The sequence below is a fragment of the Manis pentadactyla genome, chromosome 7 (genome assembly GCF_030020395.1).
Source record: "Manis pentadactyla isolate mManPen7 chromosome 7, mManPen7.hap1, whole genome shotgun sequence".
NCBI lineage: Eukaryota > Metazoa > Chordata > Mammalia > Pholidota > Manidae > Manis > Manis pentadactyla.
In genome coordinates this window covers 138202535-138224907 of record NC_080025.1, presented here as the reverse complement: position 1 = coordinate 138224907, position 22373 = coordinate 138202535, and the positions used below count along the sequence as shown (strand labels likewise).

At 43.0% G+C, this 22373-nt stretch overlaps 2 protein-coding genes across 3 annotated transcripts; both read right to left on the bottom strand.

The window, feature by feature from the left end:
- Positions 1-1176: 1176 nt before the first annotated feature.
- GSTK1 (glutathione S-transferase kappa 1) lies at positions 1177-5670 on the bottom strand. Of its 2 annotated transcripts, XM_036926134.2 has the most exons (8): positions 5473-5667; positions 4876-4957; positions 4552-4680; positions 4173-4273; positions 3971-4006; positions 2230-2346; positions 1762-1855; positions 1177-1481 (listed from the first exon to the last, which is right to left on the bottom strand). In XM_036926134.2, the coding sequence occupies exons 1-8, from the start codon at positions 5542-5544 to the stop codon at positions 1432-1434; spliced, it is 681 nt and encodes a 226-aa protein (XP_036782029.1). In that variant the 5' UTR covers positions 5545-5667; the 3' UTR covers positions 1177-1431. The 2 variants fall into 2 exon arrangements, with proteins under 2 accessions (XP_036782029.1, XP_057360843.1); XM_057504860.1 differs by lacking the exon at positions 4552-4680 and having other exon boundaries at positions 5473-5670.
- Positions 5671-20973: 15303 nt separating this feature from the next.
- Positions 20974-22036, bottom strand: LOC118932611 (taste receptor type 2 member 40-like). Its single transcript, XM_036926230.2, is given in 3 exon segments — positions 20974-21251; positions 21254-21928; positions 21931-22036. Coding segments are annotated over 3 exon segments (1059 nt in total).
- Between the last annotated feature and the right edge of the window lie 337 nt (positions 22037-22373).

The following is a 22373-nucleotide window of genomic DNA, read 5'->3' as shown; positions in this document are numbered from 1 at the left end:
TTTGTTCAAGCATCTTCCTACTGTTAGATACTTAAGTTAATTTGATGTCATTAATAATGCTGAGACAAGCATCTTTATTCATAAAAACTGTCTCCACTTGTCAGCATGTATGAGAAGTTCAATATACTTGAATATATAACGTGAGTATATGAGAAGTTACATTTCTAATTTGCCCTTATGTTTCTTAAGATTGGACATTTTCCCACATATTAATTTTACCCGTACATACCATGAAATCTCCTTTGAGGAGATGAGATGTACTACTGGCAGTACTTTACAGATGAGCCTGTTAAGGATGATTTGAAATCCTGGACTAGGCTGGAAATATAGAAGAGGAGAGAGGAGGACAGAAAGTGACGGGGGATAAAAGGTGAAAATGGGCTCTGCTATCAGAAAGAACTAAAGGAGGGGCAAGAAGAGGATGGCACCCTGTCCTCAGGTCTCTCAGGCCAATGAGGGCTCCACACCTGGCTCCTGGCAGGTGTCCAAGTGTGGCTTCAGCTTCTGAATATAGAGTATTCTCCAAGAAGTCTAAATACTATTGAAACATGGTATTCTGGTGATTGCCCAGTGGCCACAGACAGAGCAGAGATTTTGGATAAGTAATTGGGGGTGTGTAAGAAAGCTGCAGGTTTGTGTGGGAAGCAACAGGGTTACACTAGGCCAGGGAGAGAGGCCTTGGGGTTTTCTCAGCACCTGCTTTGTTGGGGAGAGGAGGGGAGGAAATTATGTGGGGAAAGCAACTTCCCCAGGCCATGACAAGTCAGCTGGTCTCCTGTGCTGCCTTGCCCTGGTTCTGCTCCATGTAGCTGGAGCTGGTTGAAATATCTGGGTGCAAGCTCGTCATGCTCTGGTTCCCTCAAGCCTTTGCTGCCATTGGGCCTCTGGTCCCAGCCCCATCTCAGGCACCATGGCTGGTCAGAAGACAGTTAAGTGCCAAACTGGTTAGTTGCAAAACCCGTCTACCTTAGTTTTCTGTCCCGGACAAAGGGACCAAGGGAGTTTCTGTAGAAAAAGAAAGAGGGACTGCCTTTTGCTCTGTCCATACAAGCTGCCCCAAGGTGGGAAGGGGGTGCTGGGAGTACAGCAAGAGCTGTTCTTAAACACCTCGCATGGCCAGGACATGACTGCAGGAACAAGAACACACAAATATGAGGGAAGACAGAGACCCAGAAATACGCCTAATGGCATCAGGTTTATTTTGTGGGAAAGCAGAATTTGGGGCTCTAGAAGGGCACCTGTGAGGCACAGAAGTAAGCATCCATGAGACTAATGGTAGATGGTGCACCACACAGGCCCCTCCTGCCATCCCCAGGATCACAGAGGAACATCTGTCACGTGGGCGAACCAGAGTCCCAGTGCCCTACAGTGGAGGAGGAGTAAGCAAATGGTCTGTTTTTATACCAATGGTTGTGCTTCCTCTGGGCATCCTTAAAGTCTGGCATTTACAGCTGGAGGCACAGGGCCCATCCACTTCTCTCCTGGATAGACAAAAACACATGTCAGAGGCTGGTCCCACAAACCCCCAGGGGTTTTCTAGGAAGAGCCCTGCTTGGCTTCAAGATACAGAAGGTTTCCTTCTCTCCTGTGGAGGTGAAGGTGACCCCTCCCCATTCAACCTTGAGAACCCCTTTGTATGAGGCTTTGTTGCTGCTGGAAATATCTAGAACATTGTTTTGCTCTCCATCTGTCCTTTTGGTCAACTTACACAAGGGAGGTGAGGCTGGGGTCAATGTAGCTCACCATGAACCTGCAACTTACCTAGCAGGTGTGCCAGCAATTCCATCCGGTCAGAGCCAAACAGCATGTGGGTTTGGCCATCCAGGTGGGCCACAGTGATGGGCAGCCCAAAGGCCTGGTGCAGTTACATGCAGGGAGGAAGATGATGGGGCAGGTATTTATTAGGCTGGGATTGACACCTAAGTACAAGTCAATACTCATCTGAGGTCATAGAAGCAGAGCAAAGAGGTGTTTGATAAGAAGTTCCATGGCTTTAAGGACAGTTGTCTATTTCTTATTCTCAGATGCTCTGTCTTTCCTCTCACCACCTCCCTCCCTCCCTTGCTTTCCTTGGACTCAGGGACAGGAAGGGAGAGGATGAGGATTGTCTGGGGGAGCTGGGAGGACTCATGTTGGGAGAAGCTTCAGGACAGGAGCATGGGAACCCATCAGAGATTCTCAGACTCTCTTCAGTGCTTGGGTTGAGGACACATGTCAAGAGTTGCTCACCCCATACTTGCAGACTGCCTCAGTGGTCTCCCTGAGCTGGCTCTTCACCTTTGGTGTTGAGATCTTTTCCAGAAGCCCCTGGGCTTGTTCTGTAGGTATGCCAGCCTTCTCTGCAGCCTGTGAGGATACAGAAGAGAACCGACTGTGTCAGTATTAGCAGGGCAGGGGATCTCAGGAGAAAACTGGTCTCTATTTCCTGTCCCCAAGTTTTCCTGTCAGTGCCTTTACCCACCCACGAGTGGATGTCTATTGTTGTCAAGAGGAGCTATGTTTTTTTCCCTCAAAGTTTCAAGATTGGTGGATAGACCAGGTGGCAGAGTCACTGCTGCAGAGATTTAATGCCAGAGGGTATCTCAGAGATGAGTTCCCAAGCTCTTCATTCACCAGTGAGGAGACTTTAGTCCAGAGGTGGTACGGGATGTGGTCAGCAGAGCCAATGCTAGAATCCAATCCCCTGACTATTAATGAGTCTGGGGCTTTTGCCTTCCTGTTTCTCTGATTTCCTGAATATATTGTACTTTTTTAAAATCAAGGGTTGGGCTCTAATTCCCATGGAATTTCCTGAGGACTTCTGGGCAGGGCAGTGGCTGCTGCCATCTGCCTGGTTTCAAAAGAACGATAAAGACTTCTGTTTGGGGCTTGTTGATATCATTTGGGATCAGTGGTTTTCAACTTTGGTTGCACATTATAATCTCTTGGGGAGCTTTTAAAAATTGCAATTTGCAGGTCACCCTCTCAATTATATTGGAATTTCCGGGGGACAGTGCCCAAGTGCTCCAGGTCATTTTAATATACAGCCAAGTCTGAGAACCACTGCAACCTGAACTCCTTGATCTGGAGCGTGAAACATGGAGTCATTCAGTGCATTCTCTCATGACATTGCTTTTGACTTAGCTCCATGAGAGAATTGTGTCACAGAGCAAATGTTCAACGATACGGGAACAGTTAAGAAAAACAGGCCCCCTGAATGGAATGCTATGTAGAAACTAAGAGTCATACTTTCAAAGAGTGTACAATGGCATGAACAATGATTGTTAAATATTAAGTGAAAAGGCAAACCTCTGCACATACTTTACAGAAATAAAAACACTGGAGGATATACTGGCCATTCTTTGTACCTTTCTTTTTTGTGATTTGCTATTTTATGTATTAAATTTAAATATACCTCAATTATTGTCTGTAAACTGAAGGGAAAGTATTGTTTTGAATTTCTTGATTTAATCCCAAAGAAAAACTTAACTTTTTATACCCCCATCTATGGGTGGCACACATTTCAATGTTTTTAGCTTTTTCCACTTGTTCTGACTCAGGCTTCTGTATAATTCTGGCTGGAGTCGGTTATCTCCTTTTGTCTTTTTAAAGCCTGTTATAAGTCTCCTGCTTTCTACTCTGGATGTGTTGGTGAGGTTTGTGTTGGAGTGTTTGGGGCCAATATCTGCCAATACTTTATCCCTCCCCATCTGGGGATGCTAACATTTATAATCTTTCTCCCACTGACTTCCTTCATTATATACATTCTGCCTGGGTAGAATTTTGCACTTCCCCTTTCAACCATGAGATATTCTTTTAAGAGTCCTCATAGTTCCAACCTTTTAGTAATTTGGCCCCTCAAAAACAGACATCCTTTCTCCTCAAATAACTATGACTTCTTCCACCAGTAAGAAAACTGTCCTCTCTACCTGCAAATGCCAACCGTTCTGATTCCCTACGAGCAGAGTGGGGAAAGAGCCAGGATACTCACGGCCAGGATGCTCTGGGGCTCTGTGATGTCTTCATCCTGGAAGAAGAGGACGCTCAGCAGGAGGGGGGTGGCAAGGCGCAAGGTGTAATGGAGGACAGTGAACCTTAGGGGAGGGCAAGCCCAGGACTCTGGAAATGGGCCTAGAGGAGGGTCACCAAGTCATCCAGGGTCTGCCAAGGGGTTCCTAGGGCCTACCCCTCACCCGTGACCAGACACGCATCCATAGTTCCCTGGACACTTTCTCCAGCATCTCTGGGTGCTCCAAGTTGACGGCAGTGAGGAATCGCATGGCTGACAAACTTCCTGCAGGGTAGATGTACTCAGAGGCAGGGCTCTTTCCTGCTTCTGGCATCACCCAGAGCTGGATCCCCGTCAGCCTCCCACTCAAGTTTCTCAGAGCTGATTTGTCCTGTTCTCCCTCTCCTTATGTCCCCACTACCGCTGCTTGCTCAACCCTGCTCCTGCATCTTCCCAAGGTTTGTTTCATTTAATGTGGTCACTCAGCCCCTCCTTTGTGGCCCTACAATCTCCAACTTTGCTGTCCTCCACTTGAGGCGCTATTGGTGTCCCACTTTTTTCACCTTTTTCAAGGATCACAGAGAAGAAATCTTTGGGGAACTGGAAGGGAACCTGGAAATGCTGTCCCAGGAGCCTGATGTCACTTTGCAAGTACATGGCTTTGCGGGGAAGCAGAGCTGGAGGCTTGTTTTCTGCAAGTGGATAGTTGGACATGTTGGTGAGACAACCTAAGGGTCCCAGGCTTGACGGACCACTACCCAGGTTTTGGGCAGAGGACAGATTACCTTCGGCTGGTGCCAGTGTAAAGACCCAGTGGAGGGAAGCCCCCAGGGCTTTGAAATGAGCCCTCCCTCACATCCCTTCCCCAGGTGCTGCTGCCTTCATACCACTGTCTTTCATGACCCCTGCGAGGAAGCTTGGGCGCAACTGCAGGTTGATGTTCCAGATGTTCTTATATCGGCACAGGACCTGCAGGAGCAGAGGTGGGGGACACAGAGCCACTGTGAGGACAGAGAGTGACCAGGGCTGAGGAAAACGAAAGGAAGGGTGTTCTTGGCACATGATCAGCCAGAGGCTTCAAGAGTGGAGTAGGGCTTATGCGGACACCCTAAATTATTTGGTTTGAAGTAGCAAAACTCTCCTGGACATTGATCCCAGGATTTTTGCTCTATGGACGGTTTCCATTCTGTTCTGTGCTCCATCCCCCAGAACTGACATCAGAGGGCTAAGAGGTGGTGGTGCCTGGATTTCTTCTTGATTCTTTGGAGTTACCCCTTTATTCCAAACCACTGTGGGAAATCTGGAGCCAGCGACCGAACGCAGTGTAGAAACACAAAGTGATCTCCAGCCCTGGCTTCCTATCTGCTAGTCCTAAACCACGTTAAGCTGCGCCAGGAATTTCACGAGACCGCGGGCCCTGCGCCTACAGCTCGCCCTTCCCTCTGCCCTCGTCCTCCAAGACAAGGCCGCTCCCCTGGCGTCACCTCGAAGCCCAGCCAGGCGTAGGGGGACAGCACATCGTAGAAGAGCTCCACATTCCGCGGCAGGGTCTCCATGCGCAGCTCGGCGAAGGGGAAGCGAGCGTACGCGGTGAGCAGCAGCGGCGCACCTCTCCGTTTTCTGGAAACGCGCCGCCCCGACTCCCGGCCCGCCGGGGAGGACCGCCCTCCGCTGTCTCTACGCGGCCCTGCCCGGCCCGCAGCCCCGCCTTCTCCCCGCAGCCCCGCCTTCTCCCCGCCGAGCCCGGGCGGGGCCGGCCGAGCAGAGGACGCCCGCGGGCAGGGGGTGGGGGCCGTCCTCTGGTCACTGCCCTGCCCCGGGGTGGAGTCTGTGGCGAAAGGGATGCTTAGTGCCCTCTCACTTAGCTGTGCACCTTGGCGAGCCACTCGACGTCGCTGGGCCTCAATTTCCTCATCCCTCATAAAAATGGGAAATATATGATGATTACCCCTTGTGAGGCACGAAAGGGCCCGGATCCGTGTTAGTTGTGTGTTACTCGGCAGTTGCATGAATTTCTTGGGACTGGGGCGGACTAAGAAGTGCCCAAACCATACCTTTTTTTTTTTGGCGGGGGGTGTATTTCTCAGAGTTTGACAATCCGTACATATTTCTTGAGTGACGAGAGAAGGAAGCTCACGAAAATAATTGGAGGATGAGGGGGAATGATCATAATATCAATGATCTGGGATGGTGGGGAATGTATTCGTGAGTGTCATATTGTCTTACACTGGAATTACACTTAGCAAAGACGCAAACATTTTTAAACATTCAGCTTATTAAAATTGCTTTTAATATTACTAATTTTACAAATTGAAAAACATAATAAAAATTCCGCTTCTCATTTGCATTCATTAGAAAAACAACCCTAAGCTATCAGAATACACAATGTAAACCTTTACAGAGTAGAACATCAAATGGAATGAGAAATGATGCTCTCTTTATCCACTTGCAAATTAAACTAATTGCTTGACTATCACTGAAACTGAAAAATTATGTTTTCTCCGGTAATATTAATTTAAAAGTATCCAAGAGCTGATTTAGCCTGATAATAATAAGAGTTTGCTGTACATCATCACTCGATTTTAAAAACCTTTATATTTGGAAATAATTTTAGACTTACAGGAGAGTTGTAAAGATAGTACAAAGAGTTTCTGCACATCCCTCATCCCGCTTCCCCTAACGGGAACATTTTACATACGCATAGAGTATTTGATACTTTCTCATGATCAAACCTGAGAAATTAACGCTGTCACATCCCTATTGACTAGATTACAGACTTCATTCAGATTTCACTCGTTTTTCAATTAATGTCCTTTTTCTGTTCCAGGATCCAGTCCAGGACACCACACAGCATTTAACTGTCATATTTATTTAGTCTTTTCCTATCTATGAAAGTTTCTTGACTTCCTCTGTGTTTCATGGCCTTGACACTTTTGAAAACTATTGGTCAGCTATTTTATAGAATGACCCTCAATTTGGGTTTGATGTGTTCTCATAGCTAGTCTTGTGTTTTGGATTTTTGGGAAATATACCACAGAGATGTAGTGCCCTTCTCAAATTATGTCAGGGGGTTCCTGATATCAACAACAACAAGGCATATTTTTGGGGATGTTAACCTTTATCACTTGTTGACCTCTGTGAAAATCACAATTTCCCCCTTTCCATCCTCTGTTGTTTGGAAGGGAGTCATTAAGTGCCACCCACTCTGGGGGTGGGATAGGGGTTGGGAAGATTAAACCTACCTCCTGCAAGGAACAACATTAAAAAATTTGTAGACATATGTTAAAACCACCACGGTAGTTAAAACATATTTTGAGGGGCGTAATTTGAGGCTATGCTAATGTCCTGTTCTTCCTTAAACTTTCACCTACCAATTTTATCATTTATCAGTGGGTGTTGCCTGCAGCAGTTATTACTGTAGTGTTCTAATGATGATTTGCTGTTTCCATCATTTCTTCTACATTTATTAATTGGAATTATCCTGAAAGAATTGTCCCATTTATTTATTATTTACTCATTCATTCAGTCACTTATACCAGTAGGGACTCATGATATTCATTTTAGGAATCACAGGATGGTAAAACATTGCTCCAAGTTTCTATATCCTGCTTCCAAACACTACTGTTATTATTATTACTGTTATATTGGGCCCTGTTATGGAACAACAAAATGTATGTACAGTTCTATGCAGTTATCTTTATATTGCCAAGAGGAGTGTATAGATTCTGAGTAGAGCTGGAACAAGAAACAGTGGTGTAAGTCAATGATTTAAAGAAGCAAGAGTGATAGAGGGACTAAATGTATGTATACATATACATATATGCTTGCAGATATCAAACTTTGGAGGAGAGGGAGAAAGGGTGGTGTGTGTAAACCAAATCCTCATCTTTTACAGATGGAACAATGATACTGTCTACATTAGAAACATCACTAGAGCTTTAGTCATGCAATTTGGAACTAAATATTTGAAACCAGAAAGGTTTTAAATAAGTTGCCTTTTCAAACCAGTAAAAGATGGATTACTCAATAAATGGTATTGGGACAAATGGGAGGTTTAACAAAATACAGTTGGACCCATGCCTCATGCCTTACACAAGGAAAATCTCTAGACAGATCAAATATTTAAAAATGTAAGAAAGAAACTAATAAAGTACCTGAGGAATTTAAGGAAAACTTTTACAAAAAAAGTCTAGGAGTAGAGACAGCCATACTAACTCTAACTCCAAACGCATGAATTTTTAAAGACTTGTATGTTCAATTAAATGATATTTAAAGAAATATATTTGGCAAAATCCAATAAGTAAAAAAATAACTGGGAAAAATATTTGGGTTATTTCACAGTCAAAAAGCTAATTATTCTAGAGAGGAAAGGGCTTGAAAAAATCAGTAAAGTAAAAGAACAGAAGCCCAGTGGGAAAATGGGCAAATGATATGAACAGAACATTCACAGAAATGGACACATAGATGGCTCCCAAACATAACAAAAACTGCAAGTTAAAATTACACTATGATATATTTTCCTCTATCAAGCTGGCAGAGATTAAAAAGTTTGATGACTCATGGGGTTGGCAGGGATTCATGGAAAGTCATTGTCTTACGTAACTGGTGGGAATGTAAACAGTACGCCCTCTAAGCGGAGCAGTTTAACACTATCTTTCTGTTTTACAAATGCACACACCATCTGATCTGGCAATTCTATTTTTAAGAATTTATGCTACAAACATGTTTGCTTACTTGCAATGTGATGTGCTATAATGTTATTTATTACGACATTGTAGTAGCAAAAGAATGGCAACTACCTAAATGTTAGCACTGTGGGACTAATTTGACACACCAATATTATCATTTTCAACTTTAGAAAGAATTCAGAAGCTCTTTATATGTTAATAATGGATGATATCCTATATATTAATAACTGAAAAGCAAGGAGTAAAACAGTGCATATTATTTGCTCTTTTTCTTTTGATAAGGGTTGAAAAAGTCTCTAAGTGTGTGGATATATGCATGCATACATATGTTTTGCCAATGGGTTTCAGCCCTGGGCAAGTTCATTATGGATTCAATGTGACCAAAGAAATGACAGTAGAATGTTCTTGGGGTGAAAGGGTTATAACCAACTTTATTTCCATGGCAGCAGGTCAATCACTGAAATCCCATTCACTCAGAGTGAGTCTGCAGGCAGCAGGCCGGTCTCTGCCTCTGGGCCTCTCTCCCCGCACAGCCGTCCTCTGGGCCTCTGTCCTTGGCGCTGTCACCACTCCAGCCTCTGCTCTGCTCTCCTGAGGCCTTGTAGCCCTGCCACCGTGTTGCCCAGAGCACTGGGCGGAGCTTTTTATATAGAGGCGATAACAACGTATTGCCCACATGTGTGTGGTGAGCTAGCCAACCAGGGCCAGGTGAGAATCCTGGCCACAGGAACCTTCATTTTATTCCTAACATAGCTTGTTGATATTGCCAGATGGAAAGACAAAAACTGGATAAAATTGGTTGCTTTTGAGGAGGGAAGCTAGGTGACTGCGGGGGCAGGACAGGAGGAAGAGTTTTTGATTTATAACACATTTAACACTTTTCCATTTTTGCCAGAGAGTATATTATCTACCCAGAAAGAAAGACAAGCTGCAAGGAAAGATAGAGGGAGGAAGGGAGGAAGAAACAAGTTGCCTTTGGGAACTTTTACTGACAGAAGTGGGCAGGGATTGCAAGGAGACTTATTCATATGACTTATTGACATTTGCATATTTTACTTAGATTTAAGGAAAATGTCAATTATGAAGGCCAAGTAGCAACAGATGTAATACAGTTTTAAGACACGTTATTTGCCAAGATTCAGCTGAGTATTTACAGCGCTGGTTTGTACAGTCTGACATTTTCCTAAGGATTTACCAAGGACTGTATGAAATTCTGTGCGCCAGCTTCCTCACTGAAGAGACCATACCAAGATGCGTGAGAGGACAGTTGAGGTTGTCGTGGCTCTAACCTTGGATATGCTGTGCTCTGTTAAAACAGATAACCTTGGCAAGCTGGGGCACTTTAGATGTGATTAGTAACAAATTCAGTTGGCAATCTCACGGTTCTTCAGGACATACCGGTGCGACAACATCCGAGAACAGCTAGTATGTACTGCCATTATACCCTTATAAAATATGAATGCAAATGGGCAGAAACAAAAGCAAATGGAAAAAATGAAAATAGTTGTTTTTGGGATTATTATACACATTTTTTCATTATTTCTCAGACTCTTTTTAAGGCTTTGACAATGCCATTTTTTTCCTTTCTCTTTTATGAAACAGGTTTATTGAGGTATAACTGACATACCATTAACTGCACATAAAGTGTGCAATTTAATAAGTTTTGACATATATATGTATATATATACACCTGTGAAACTGTTACCCACAATCAAGATAGTGAACATATCCACAATTCCTGGTTACTCTCGGCAATTCTTCACTCCCAATCCTCCCTGCCCTCATCCTTGAACAACCACTGACCTGCTTTCTGTCACTAGAAATTTGTTTACACTAATCTTTCTGTCACTATATATTAGTTTGCAGACTTAAAAATGTACATTACAAATCTTCAAGTTCCGCAATAACTTTTAGAAGTCAGAGCCATCATTTCCTGGTGTCCCATTTGGGAGGCAGACTCCTGGAGATAGGAAGGAGGAGCAAAATTCGGGATGGATTTTATGACTGCCACCTGCAGGACAGGAGGGCCAAGGAGGAGAGCGAGGGGAGGCAGCAGCATGGGGCTGAGGGAGAGGTGGGGCTGTGCTGTCGTCTTAACAAAGGCCTCAGCCCACCCCACAAGGAATTCTGAAGCTGGGATGGCCCTTCAGAGTCGCCCCAAGTTACCGAGTTGTTTGGGCCTTCCCAAGCCCTGTCACGATATGGGCTGCCCTGGGAAGATGGCCGGACCTTGGCTGGGTGACTGTTTAGCTGAGGGCCAGCTGCTGGCAGCCACGCACAAGCTGGGGGTCGTGCGGGAAGGGGGATCAGTGCAGAACATTAAAATACTGTGATAACAATTGTTCTATTTCTCCCATCCTGGAGATGGGAAAATAGTATCATTAGAGAAACAAATTTCAAACTGTGGGAAGGGAAGTGATATTGAAATGTTTTTAGAGACTTTTTTTAGAATTTAAAAAGACAGTGGGACAATCCTTAAATTCATGTCTAAAACATCTATTTGTTCATTAATTCAGGCTGTCATTCCATGAGTACAGGATTTCTTAGCCACAGCCCCGTGGGCATATTGGGCCAGTTAATTCTCGCTGTGCAGTGTAGGACATTTAGCTGCATACCTGGCCTCCACCCACTAGATGCCAGTTGCAGTCCCACCCCCAGTTATAACAAAATATTAGGCTAAGTGAGAGAAAACAGATGCAAAGGACTCCATATCATATGATTCCATTTATATGAAATTTCCAGAGAAGACAGAAAGCAGATTAATGGTTTCTCCTGAGTCTGGGCAGAAGTGGGAGTGGGGACTGACTGAAAATTGGCAAGAGGGAACTTTTTGAGGTCATGGAATTGCTCAATGTCTTTGGAGGGGCAGAATCACCCCTGGTTGAGTGCCCCTTAGGTCCCACACACCGTTCTGCATGCTTGGTGATAAAAGCGCTGTTTATCTTTTGATGTGGGAATCAAAAGGCAAAAATTTGGGTGGCAAATTCAATATATGTGTGTTGGGGGTGGGTGTTGGGAAAGGAGTGGGGGCGCAGAGCTTAGGCAGTGAGAAAGAATCAGAAAAAGCTTCCCAGAGAAAGTGAACCTGAATTAAGATTTGGGGGGTAGGTGGGAGTTAGAGATTTGGGAGGGAGAGCAGATGGAATTGCACCCAGAGCCAGCAACACGTGTGAAAGCACCTTGTCCTGAGTCTCCAGGGGCTGAGAGAAATTCTCTTCAATGGAAGCTATTTGGAAGCAAGCACTGGCAAAAGATGAGGGTGTAGAGGTGGCATGTAGAGTCCAGGCCATGCAACAAATTTCAAAGTCTCTACTTGAATGACCTCAAGCTTAGTGTGGTTTTTAAAACGTTCTATAGAAGAGAAGTAATCCCATTGCTAAAGTACCCAGATGTGCTTCTTGTATAAAAAGCCTACAAGAACTGTTAGTAATTTACTTATGTGATGAGTCATATAGCCACAAAATATTTATAATAAAATTTTTAATTTAAAAATTAATCAAATAAAATATTTATTTTTATCATTTAACAAGTATGTGTAGAGCTTACTACATGTCAGACATTGTTCTAAGAGCTTTAAAAGAATTAACTCAATCATCATAACAGCTATTATGTTGTAGGTACTGGAAGGCACTGTTTTTTTTAGCAGCTTTATTGAGGTGTAATTTATGTTTCATATAATTCTCCCATGGTAAGTGAACCATTCAATGATTTTTATTAAATTTACAGAGCCATGCAACTATTGCTACAGTCCAGCCTTGCAACATTTCCATCACTTCCAAAAGTCCCCTCCTGCCAGTTTGAGGTCAATCCCACTGCCGTCCCTAGTCTTAGGAAACCACCCATCTGCTTTCTGTCTCCATAGATTTGCCTTTTCTGGAAATTTCATATAAATGGAATCATATTTTTTTTGCACCTGGCTTCTTTCACTTAGCATAAGTTTTGAGGTTTATCCCTGTTGTAGCATGTTATCAATAGTCTTTTACTTTTTCTTGCTGAATAGCGTTCCACTGTGTGGATGTACCACCTTTTGTGTGGATGTACCACCTTTTGTTTATCCTTTCACCAGCTGATGGGAATTTGGATTATTTCTGGTTGTTGGCCATTAGGAACAATGCTGTTATGAGTATCCGCATACGAGTCTTGGTGGCATATGTTTTCATAAGTGGAATTATTGGGTTGAATGGTAAGCTCATGTTTAACTTTTTAAGAAACTGACAAACTGTTCTCCAAAGTGGCTGTTCAAGTAGGTACTATTATCACCATGTCCCCATTTTATTGATGGGGAAACTGAGGCATGGAGTAATTCAGAAAATTGGGCAAGACCATAAATAAAACAAAGCCTGTAAGTGATGGAGGTGGGAAATGAACATGAGCCATCCAGCCCCCATGACCTTGACACTTAACTTTGGTGGCCACTTTCTGGATTGGAAATTACTCTCAGTTTCAAAGAAATAAACTTGTCTACTTTCCTATACCTGATTTTGGTTTCAAAACTGCTAGAGAACATTTGATTCATCTCTGTCTGTGGGAATTTGCCTGAAGGAATGTCTGTGATGTCCTTTTCCTTCTTTACTTCCAAGGTCATTCCCTAAGCAAATTTCAGGCCACTCAAGTATTTTTATCTTTGCATTTCTTCCATGGGAAAAATGAGCAAATCTGGTGAGTGTTTTGCCATTGGGATTTATAAACTCTCTAGTGACTATGTCTCCTTTCTTGGACCAAGAACCACCTTCTTAGGACAAAATAACGTTCTAGCTACTGATTCAACACGTGTGCCTAGTAGTTCTCCTTTTTATGTAGCAGCTGGTAGCTCACTCCAGTAGTAGCCTGTGGGCTGACAGTTGCTCAAAAGACCCTTTCATTTGACTGGTAATAACTTCCTCCTTACTTTAAAGGCCATCATAGTCCTCACCCCTTCTGCTTCCAAGTTCTTCAGTGATCACCACCTTCTGCACCCTCACTTTGCTGAGGATTACAAAAAGCCACAACAGCCATTCTCCAACATGCTCTGTACAAACCAGTGAGGAGATGTATTTTTAGGCCTTTAGGTTACATGTGATTGATAATATGAAGTTTGGGGAATATATATGAACTACCTTGAGAAAGGCTTAATCATAGCTAAGGTTTTGGTGAGGTTCTGCTGAGATCTTTGAGTTCTAATAAGATATTCTTAGGGCATGTATGTTTTCTAGTTGTGTTACTCTGGGAATGTAACATGCTAAAAATAGTAAGAGGCATTATTGTGACCCAAACTCAGATCTCAAATATTAAGCCCTAAATGATCCTGTACCCCAAGACTCCCATCCTTTAGAATCCCTTTGTGGACCTGTAGGCTAAGCTAACTGTCCTTTCTCTGGGTTCTTGTGCCACCTCATGTGTTTTCCTATCATTGCCTTTACCATAGTATATTGAAATTTTCAATATTTTGCACTGTATCTTAAGCGCCTGCAGGGAGGAACACATGGTGTGTCTGCATGTGTACATTTTAACCTCAGGCACAGAAAGTGTTTGAGTTAATCATTCCTTCTATTAACAGTTCACTGTCATCATACATACAAGTCCCTCCTCACCTTGTTTTAAATTTTACTTCTTCCCTTTCACTCTTGATCCCCTGCTCATATTGTTATGGATAATAATAACACCACCACCACTTAGTGAGCACATACTGACAGGCATTATTTAATTACTTTATATTAACTCAGCTAATCCTTTCAGCAACCCCACAGAGTAGTTACGGATTATTATCTCCTATTTTTCAGAGACTGGCCCAAGGTGACAGGACAGTTAAGTGGCAGAGTCAGCATCTGAACCCAAGTGGCCTGGCTCCCGACGCTGTGCCCTTAGCTGCTGTTAGGCACTTCCCCCAGACACATGTGCTCTTGTGGTTGATGGGGTTCCTGGAATGACTATCACCTCCTAAAGTGTATGGTGCTGTTCTTTGTGTGTGATGTTTTCGCTGTAGAACTTACTCCGCTTCTTGTTCTCTCTCGGCACCCTCTCCCGGGGCTGTTTGCTGGAGTTTACCTCTTCTGACTGCTGCATGCTATTCTGCGCTGCATGTCCACCCATCTTACTGAACTCTTCTCCTCATTTGGGGTGCCTTCCACTCACTACCTCCACAAAGTGTTGCAAGGAACATCCTTATCTATGGCCACTCATGAACCTGTGCTAGAGTTTCTCTTGGGGACGTACCCACAAGCAGATCTCTGAGTCAAAGTGCATGTATTTATTTTTCTTCACCAAGTACCAACAGATCACTCTTCAGAATGATAGTACAATTTCATGCTCCTGCCAGCCAGCACCAAGGGTTTCCTTCACGTCCTCATCACAGCTTGGTAGTTTTTGGCTATTCTGATGAATGTGAAATACTATCTTACTGTTTTAGTTTGTATATTTCTGGTTACAGGTCAGGATGAGCACTTCTTTTGTTGGCCATTTGGGTTTCCTCTGCCTTATTTGTGTGTATGTGTGTGCATGTGTGTGTGTGCACTGATTTTCCTTGTATGGTCTAGTTGGTGGTTTCCTACAGCTTTTATATGTTGTAAATGTCTTCTCCCTGACTGTCATCTGTGCCTTTCACTGAGTGGAAATTCAACCAGCTTTTAAGCTTTTGGGGTTTGATTTAATAAGCCATTCTCTACCCATTAGTCACAAAATTTGTCTGTATTTTCTTCTATTAATTTTATAACTTTCCTTCCATATCTTTATCTTTTATCCATTTGGATTTACCTTTTTATGAAGTAAAAGGAAGGAATCCAACTTTGTTTTCCCCCAAATAATGAATCTTATTTCCATTTGATAAATAATCTTTTACCCCCCTTATATATGGTTTGCTTTTTTAAAAATCGTATTTTAAGTTCCCATGGATAAATGAGTCTATTTTTATGCATTTTCCTCTAACTATAACTTAGTAGTGTGCCTTAATATCTGGCAGAGATTAGATTCAAGGATCTTTATTCTATATAAGTTTTAAAGTAAGTTGTTGAGTTCTTAAAAAAATATATTTTATTTCTGAAAACATCTAGTAGATTTGTTGGTAGTAAATTCCTTGCTTCTACATGATTTTTCTTTACCTTTATACTTTTACTATCTGGCACAGTATCTCACATATGCAGTACCTCAGTAAATATGAACTATTATTCAACTGATTTATGGTCTCCTTTCAAAGTGACAGGGCAGGGAAATAAATGATGTGATAATGGAGGTCACATTTAAAGTCATTTTATCTTCTTCTGAGTGAGGGGAGGGAGAACAGACCAAAGATCGGGGAGTTGACCCCTTCTGTAACAGAAACAGTTGTGGCTTTGGCTTTAATTCTCATCACAGAATATTAGAAACTTTCTATTGAGAATAGATTCTGTATAGAGCTTTAGAAATGGCTACACCCAAGGGTCAATAGATGTATTCTTAATAGATTGTCAAAGGGAAATAAGAAGCTTAAAGTGGGAGCTGAAAGGGGAAAATTTTTATCAATTAATTCATATGATCCAATTGGCTTGAGAACTGTGTTGCAAATAGCTCCGTAAAAGCAGTTTATGCTACAGAAATGAGGAGAATGCCACCTAGTGGGAATAAATCTGTACAACACCATGTGATCTTCAGTCCTAATAGTGGGAAACACTTTAGAGCGCCTATAGCATGTGAGACACTAGTCTTAAGAAATTTCCACATTACGGCAATAACCCCACGAGACAAATATTCATTACGCCTATTTTGAAGGTAAGGTAATTGAAGCTCATTGGGGTTAAGCGACTTGCCCAAGGTCACAGATCTAGTACTGCGTTGAAATTGAGACTGTGTGGCTCTAGAATCTGTAAATTCAATTTCTTTGCTATTTTTCCTGAGAGGAAGAAGGAGTGGTGGGCTGGAGTTGACTCCTACCAGCTAGAGGGCATGCATGGTGTACATCTCTCCCCACCTTTCCATTCAGTAACATCATGTTGGTAGTTCAAATAACATGACGGTGGGAGTATTTACACAATGGAAATCAGAATTTTACACATCAGGGCCCTGTCCTCCTTCCCTCCCTCCACACATCCCTCCCTCCCTTCTTTCTTCCATTCTCCTTTCTTTCTTCCCTTCCTCTTCTCTCTCTCTCCACCAGAGAGCTGGTTTGCCAACACACTCTGGGTGAGAAAAATTAAGAATTCAGAGACATAGCCATAAGCGTTGTTTAGGAAAGTTGGAAAAGATATTTGGAAGACAATTAAGTAGTTTTTGGGAAAACAACAACAGAATAAAACATCCTAAGACTTTTTTTTCTTGATTTGTGTATTAGAACAGAAACAGGTAGTTTATGACTGGTGTAGAGCTCCTTGAAATGAAGAAAGACTTACTGGAGTGTAATGTGAATTTGCTCAACTACTTTATGAGGAAAAAAGACAAAACAGTTGCAGGGTCTGTGTTGCAAAGCACACATTAAAAATGGCCAAAGGGACAGAGGAATCAGGAAAACAAGCAGAACCATTTTTAGAGGAACTTAAGTTAAATACAGCGGACTTCATTAACGAGTATTGAAATGGGCAAAGAAGAATTGGAAAATTCAGAGAACAAACACACGTATGCCAGCTTGAAGGGGTTCAAATCATAGGCTGAGAATGGCCATGGCATTTAGGGGAAATGAAACAAAGTTGCTACAACTTCTTAATTTAGAACCCACAAAATCTTTTGGGCTAAAGTGACTAGAAATATTTGACTCATATAATTATCCTACTCAAAAACCTTCCATGGACAATACTGGCAAAATGTTGATAGTTGTTGAGGCTGAGATACATAGGGTATCATCGTACTACTTCTTTACTTTTTTGCATGTTTGAAATTTTATGTAATTAAAGTTAAAAGAACAGGATAAATGTCAGGCAGCTAAAGAGATACAGAAGCCAAGGGTGGAGAGTTTTTAAAAAGGAGGTAGTCAACAATGCTGCATGCCCTGGGGGGCCAGAGAGGATGGAGACTCAGGCCATAGGGTCTGACTTTTTAGAGTGACTTCTTCGGATCAGGACTTGCCAGACATATTCTTCAGTTACTTAGCCTTTGAAAACAAAAACAAAAGCTTTTGTCATTGGGTACAATTAAAATAATCAGTGCCACAAATGTAAGTCATGTCAGTGCTTTTAGATATTAGAATACGGATGCAGAAATTAATTAAATACCCATGAAAAGACAGAGGCATTTTAATCATTTAACAATTTAATTAGTTCACAAAGAGGTTAAGGTACTCTTTGGCAATATTTAATTTTGATTGCATATTAAATTTTGCTGTATTAAGATAAATCTCACATAAAGTTGAACAAGTCTTAGTCAAAAATATAAAAATAAAACATAAACATTTAGCCAACAACATACTCCAGAGTAAGTAATTCTAACCCTCCTTGCTCATCTTGCTAGTCTTAGTTAATTGATTGAGTCTACTTGGCATTTTTATGCTCCATGTGAAGGTAGTCCTGGGCCATGGGAAAGAGGAGTCAGAGTTTTCCAGTGGGACAGTGGATGTCTTTCTTTTTTGGCAGAAGGCTGCACCATGCAGCATGGAGAGCAGATCCCAGGGTGTATATTCTCTTGCGTTTGCAGCTTGGACGTTGGGGTTTATTCACTGAGGTTATCTGGGTCCTGATTCACCAGAGCATCGGCCTGTCTGCTCACACACCTCAAAGCGATCAAAAAGTCTTCCGGCCTTTCCTTTCTGCACCTCAATCACTTAATGACCAGAGCTTGCCTTTGACTTTATCTACTTCCTGCTGCTATCTCCACAGACTCCCTGAGTGCAGAGAAATGGCTTCACCCAGTTCCGCTTCCGGATGCCACTGCTTGTTTGGACCTGCTCCCATGCGATGGGGAATCCGGGGTAGGTCCACGGCTAGGGCAGGGAGTCAGGGGAGTGGGAGGGGAGTGAGGGGCTGGAGGTATGAGCCAAGTCATGGTTCTTCTGATCTCCAGCCTCAGCAAAGGAAACAAATCCAGACTCTTTCATCCATGTCCCGTAGAATCCTCCAACAGACATGCCATTGTTCCTTGGGGAGCCAGGTCATGGTTAGGAAGAAATGCAAGAGGGTGGTTGCAGGGATCTGTATAGAACTGACCTCCAGGTGGCTAGACTGGGTTTTCCAAGACATTTTTTTCTGGGCCTTTGAATCTAGAAACAAGGAAATTTTTCTCACTGCATTTATGAGTACAGTGTGAGTGTTAGGTTCTTTTTCTCTGAGAAGGGAGATGAGACAAGGCACCGGACTGAGATCCTGTGAGGTCTCTAGGCTTCTGAGAGTTGAATTGCCACCCCCTACTGATAAGGATTTCTATCATTCATGGTCCCAGCTGCACTCAGGGCCATCAGCCATACTTTATTATCCAGCATCCGGTTTGAATAAACCGCAGATTTATTTGTAGTCTCTGAGTGCTCTAGGCAGGAGATGCAAACAGCAGCTTTAGCTAGGGAGGCGTGGATGTAATGAGACCCTTTTCTCTTTTGCATCCCTGGCTCTGACAAGGATCTCTGAGGATGCTCAGTGGCATGGTCTTCTCTTGGCCCTTATCTTTCCTAACTAGTCCAGTGAGAGTGAGATAAAAGAATTCTGTCCTGAGTCCCTCTTTGTGCCCCAGAAGGAAATAAGCAGGAAGGTCAGGATATAAAATTTATTTGGAGGGGAATTTAATTGTGCACATTTGAGGTTGGAGGTACATCCCTGACCCCTCAATGCATAGACCTCCACTGGAGTATTCCTACATTGAGTTGTTTTTAGTGAGGTGTTCTCTCCCAGACTCTGAGCTCTTAGAGGATGAATTTTTGTGTGTTAACCTTGAGTTATCAGCATCTTTTTCAGTTAGTAGCCCATATGCTCAATACACTTCTGTTGAATGAATAAGTGCACTCATCTTTGTATAGTGGCTTATAGTTTATTACGCACGTATTATTTCCTTTGAACCTCAAAACAACCCCGTGAAATGCTATTGTGATCATTTATGTTTTCCAGATGGGGCCAGGGCAGGTTTAGTGACTTTCCAAAGATCACCCAGAGTAAGTACTCAAATCTAGATCTTTAACATGAAAATCTAGGGTCTTTCCATGTGCCACACTGACTCTAGGCCTTTCCCATCAGTATATAATAAACCAGCCAGTTACTTAACCATCTGAAAAGAACATGAAAATATAAATATTGCCCTGCTGGATCAGAACCATGAAGAGAACTGCAGCCTAGTGTCCAGTCTGACAGCAAGAGTTCTTAGGAGCGCGGTCATTTCAGAGCTGGAGACATAGCCTTCATAACATTCTCAAGGACCCTGTAGGAACCTGCTTACCAATTTTTACTCCATTATGGATTGAAAAGCTTCATGGTGGTATCTTTCAAAGCTTTAGCTAAAGATGCATTTGGGACCCTGTGTCTTATCTTAACAGCATCATGGTGTTGGGAGAGAGGCAAGACTTTGGCATTAGTTGTTTGTTTATTCAAAGGCATAAAGGATTGTGTTTTAGGGATTGCGAAGTGTTGGACACCAGCTGGAGAAATTCAAAGTGGCGAAAGTATTTGGAAAATTACAATGTTCAAATCATGGCAAAAGTTGTAATAACTGGTTTACAGTGAAAGTAACTGAGGTTTGGTGTGAGTTTTGGCTCCTCCTTGGGCTGGAGTAAGTGCCAAATGAAGATTGGCAAACTGTGGCTTGGGATCAAATCTGACCTGCTATCTCTTTTTGTAGAGCCCACAAGCTAAGAATATTTTTCGCATGTTTAAATGGTTGAAAAAAAATCAAAAGAATATTTCCTGATGTGTGAAAATTATATGAAATTCACATTTCCTTGTCCATAGATAAAATTTTATGGGAGCAGAGCCATTTCTATTCATTTACATGTTGTCTCTGGTAGCTTTGGGGCTACCACAAAAGTTGACTACTTGTGATGGACTTTCACAGTGAATTTATGGCCCGCAAAGCTTAAAATATTTACTATGTGGCCCTTGACAGAAAGTTGCTGACCCCTGACCCAGTAGTGCCTTGCTTTGTTCAAAACAGGCACTCCAATAATTGTCAGAGGGTTAAATCTGGGAATACTAGATGTCACTGCGACATTGCCAGGAGTGGGTACAGTTGCTGAATACTTCAGGGCACCCCCACTTGCCCCTCACCTCTTGGATGATTGAGCTGCTATGGACTGAGCTGTGTTCTGCCCCTGAGCCTAGGGTGCAGCTGAGTCCTCGGCGTGCATCCAGCTCAGTGTGGGCTCTGACGTTTTCACATTCAGTTTGCTTTGAATATCCTCATTCTCTATACCCTGCCTCTCAGCTGCACATCCCTTACTTTAGAGTATTAACAGCAAACAATTAAGAGCTTACTCTGGGCCAGGCAGTGTGTTAGGGATGAGGCAGAGCTGTTTGGACCAGGCCCTGTGGTAGTCTGTGGGCCCCAACCACAGAGTCTGCCCTGATAGGTAAGGTGAACTCCGTGCTGGAACTGCTTCCAGGCTCTTCTCAGCCTGGGGTTGCCCAAGGTCAGTAGCAGCGAGTGGCTAGCAGGGTAGGCAGCCTTGATGATTTTGCACAAAATATTCCAGGAACTGTCAATGTCAAAGATGCTGGACATGGAAGAAATAGAGCGACTGCATTGAAAATGTACAGAATGAAAAAGCAGGTGATAGCTTTGATGGCTCCCGTGTGAGCCTCCGTGCTGTGGGCCCTGAAGCCTGTGCCATTGCTTTCCATGTGTATAGCGTGTCTGTCTCCTGAGAGAGATGATCAGCAGGGTGACCACATGGATAACATGATCAGAGGAATGACAATCCTCAAGTTATAGAGAAGAACCAGGTTGACCACACTGGTCTCAGAAAAGTACTTCTCAGTGGTGTTGGAGGAGGGGCTAGGAGTGGAACTGTTTCCATATGCACTGAGGGTGTCTGTGGAGAAGGGGAAGCTGAAGCATAAGGAGATGAATGGGGATATCCTCAGAAGCCAAGGCATCAGCACCATGACTGTCCTCGTCATCATGGAGAACAAAGGGGAATAAAGTTTGTAATTCAAAGGCAAAAAACTGAGCCAGGCAGCAAGCCAGAGTTTGGAATGGCTGAGAGAAATGATGATGACTTTGAAAAGTATATACACTGTGTTTTGGTTATAAGTGATCCAGAAAAGTAGACTGTAAGTATTCTCCAGCATTATCCATACCTGTAACGAGAGCCTGGAAAAGCTCAACACAAACCGAATGCAGTCACTAACAGGGAGTCTTTTGCTCCTGGCCCACCTGGCCCCATGTATGGCCAGGATGAGGCATTCCCAGCGTTGCCAGTGATGCACCCAGCTCGAGAGACTCCCATGTTGAAGATAGTTTTAAACCTGGACATGTCTTTACCTGTGACATCTGTTTTTACCGTCGCCATTCTCTTTGGCCCTGATGTTCAGTTTCCACACCAAGAACTGATACCCTCTGCAATCTTCTGACCTTCACTCAGTGTTATTACAATGTTTTCCCCAGGTAATGGCGCCTTACAGTTTTTCTTCATTTGCTTGCCACATGACTATCAGTCAGAGGCTTGAAATGCAAATGTTGAGAGAATCTGGATACCGGCTGTCTTCATTTTTAATAAAGACCCATTTGTCTTGGGCTTTCAGGAACTTACTGGAAAACATTTGGGACAGGTTCCTACCATAGCACCTTCATAATCTATTTACTTTAAGTTCATATTCACCTGACAGGGCAAGCGTCCCAGGTTAGGA

Coding starts and splice junctions, on each gene's coding strand:
- GSTK1 (XM_036926134.2), bottom strand. CDS start 5,544: ATGGAGACCCTGCCGCGGAATGTGGAGCTCTTCTACGATGTGCTGTCC. Junction 4,007..4,172: donor GGATGCGTGTCTGGTCACGG/GTGAGGGGTAGG, acceptor CTCTTCTTCCAG/GATGAAGACATCACAGAGCC. Junction 2,347..3,970: donor AGCCCCAGAGCATCCTGGCC/GTGAGTATCCTG, acceptor GTATCCTCACAG/GCTGCAGAGAAGGCTGGCAT.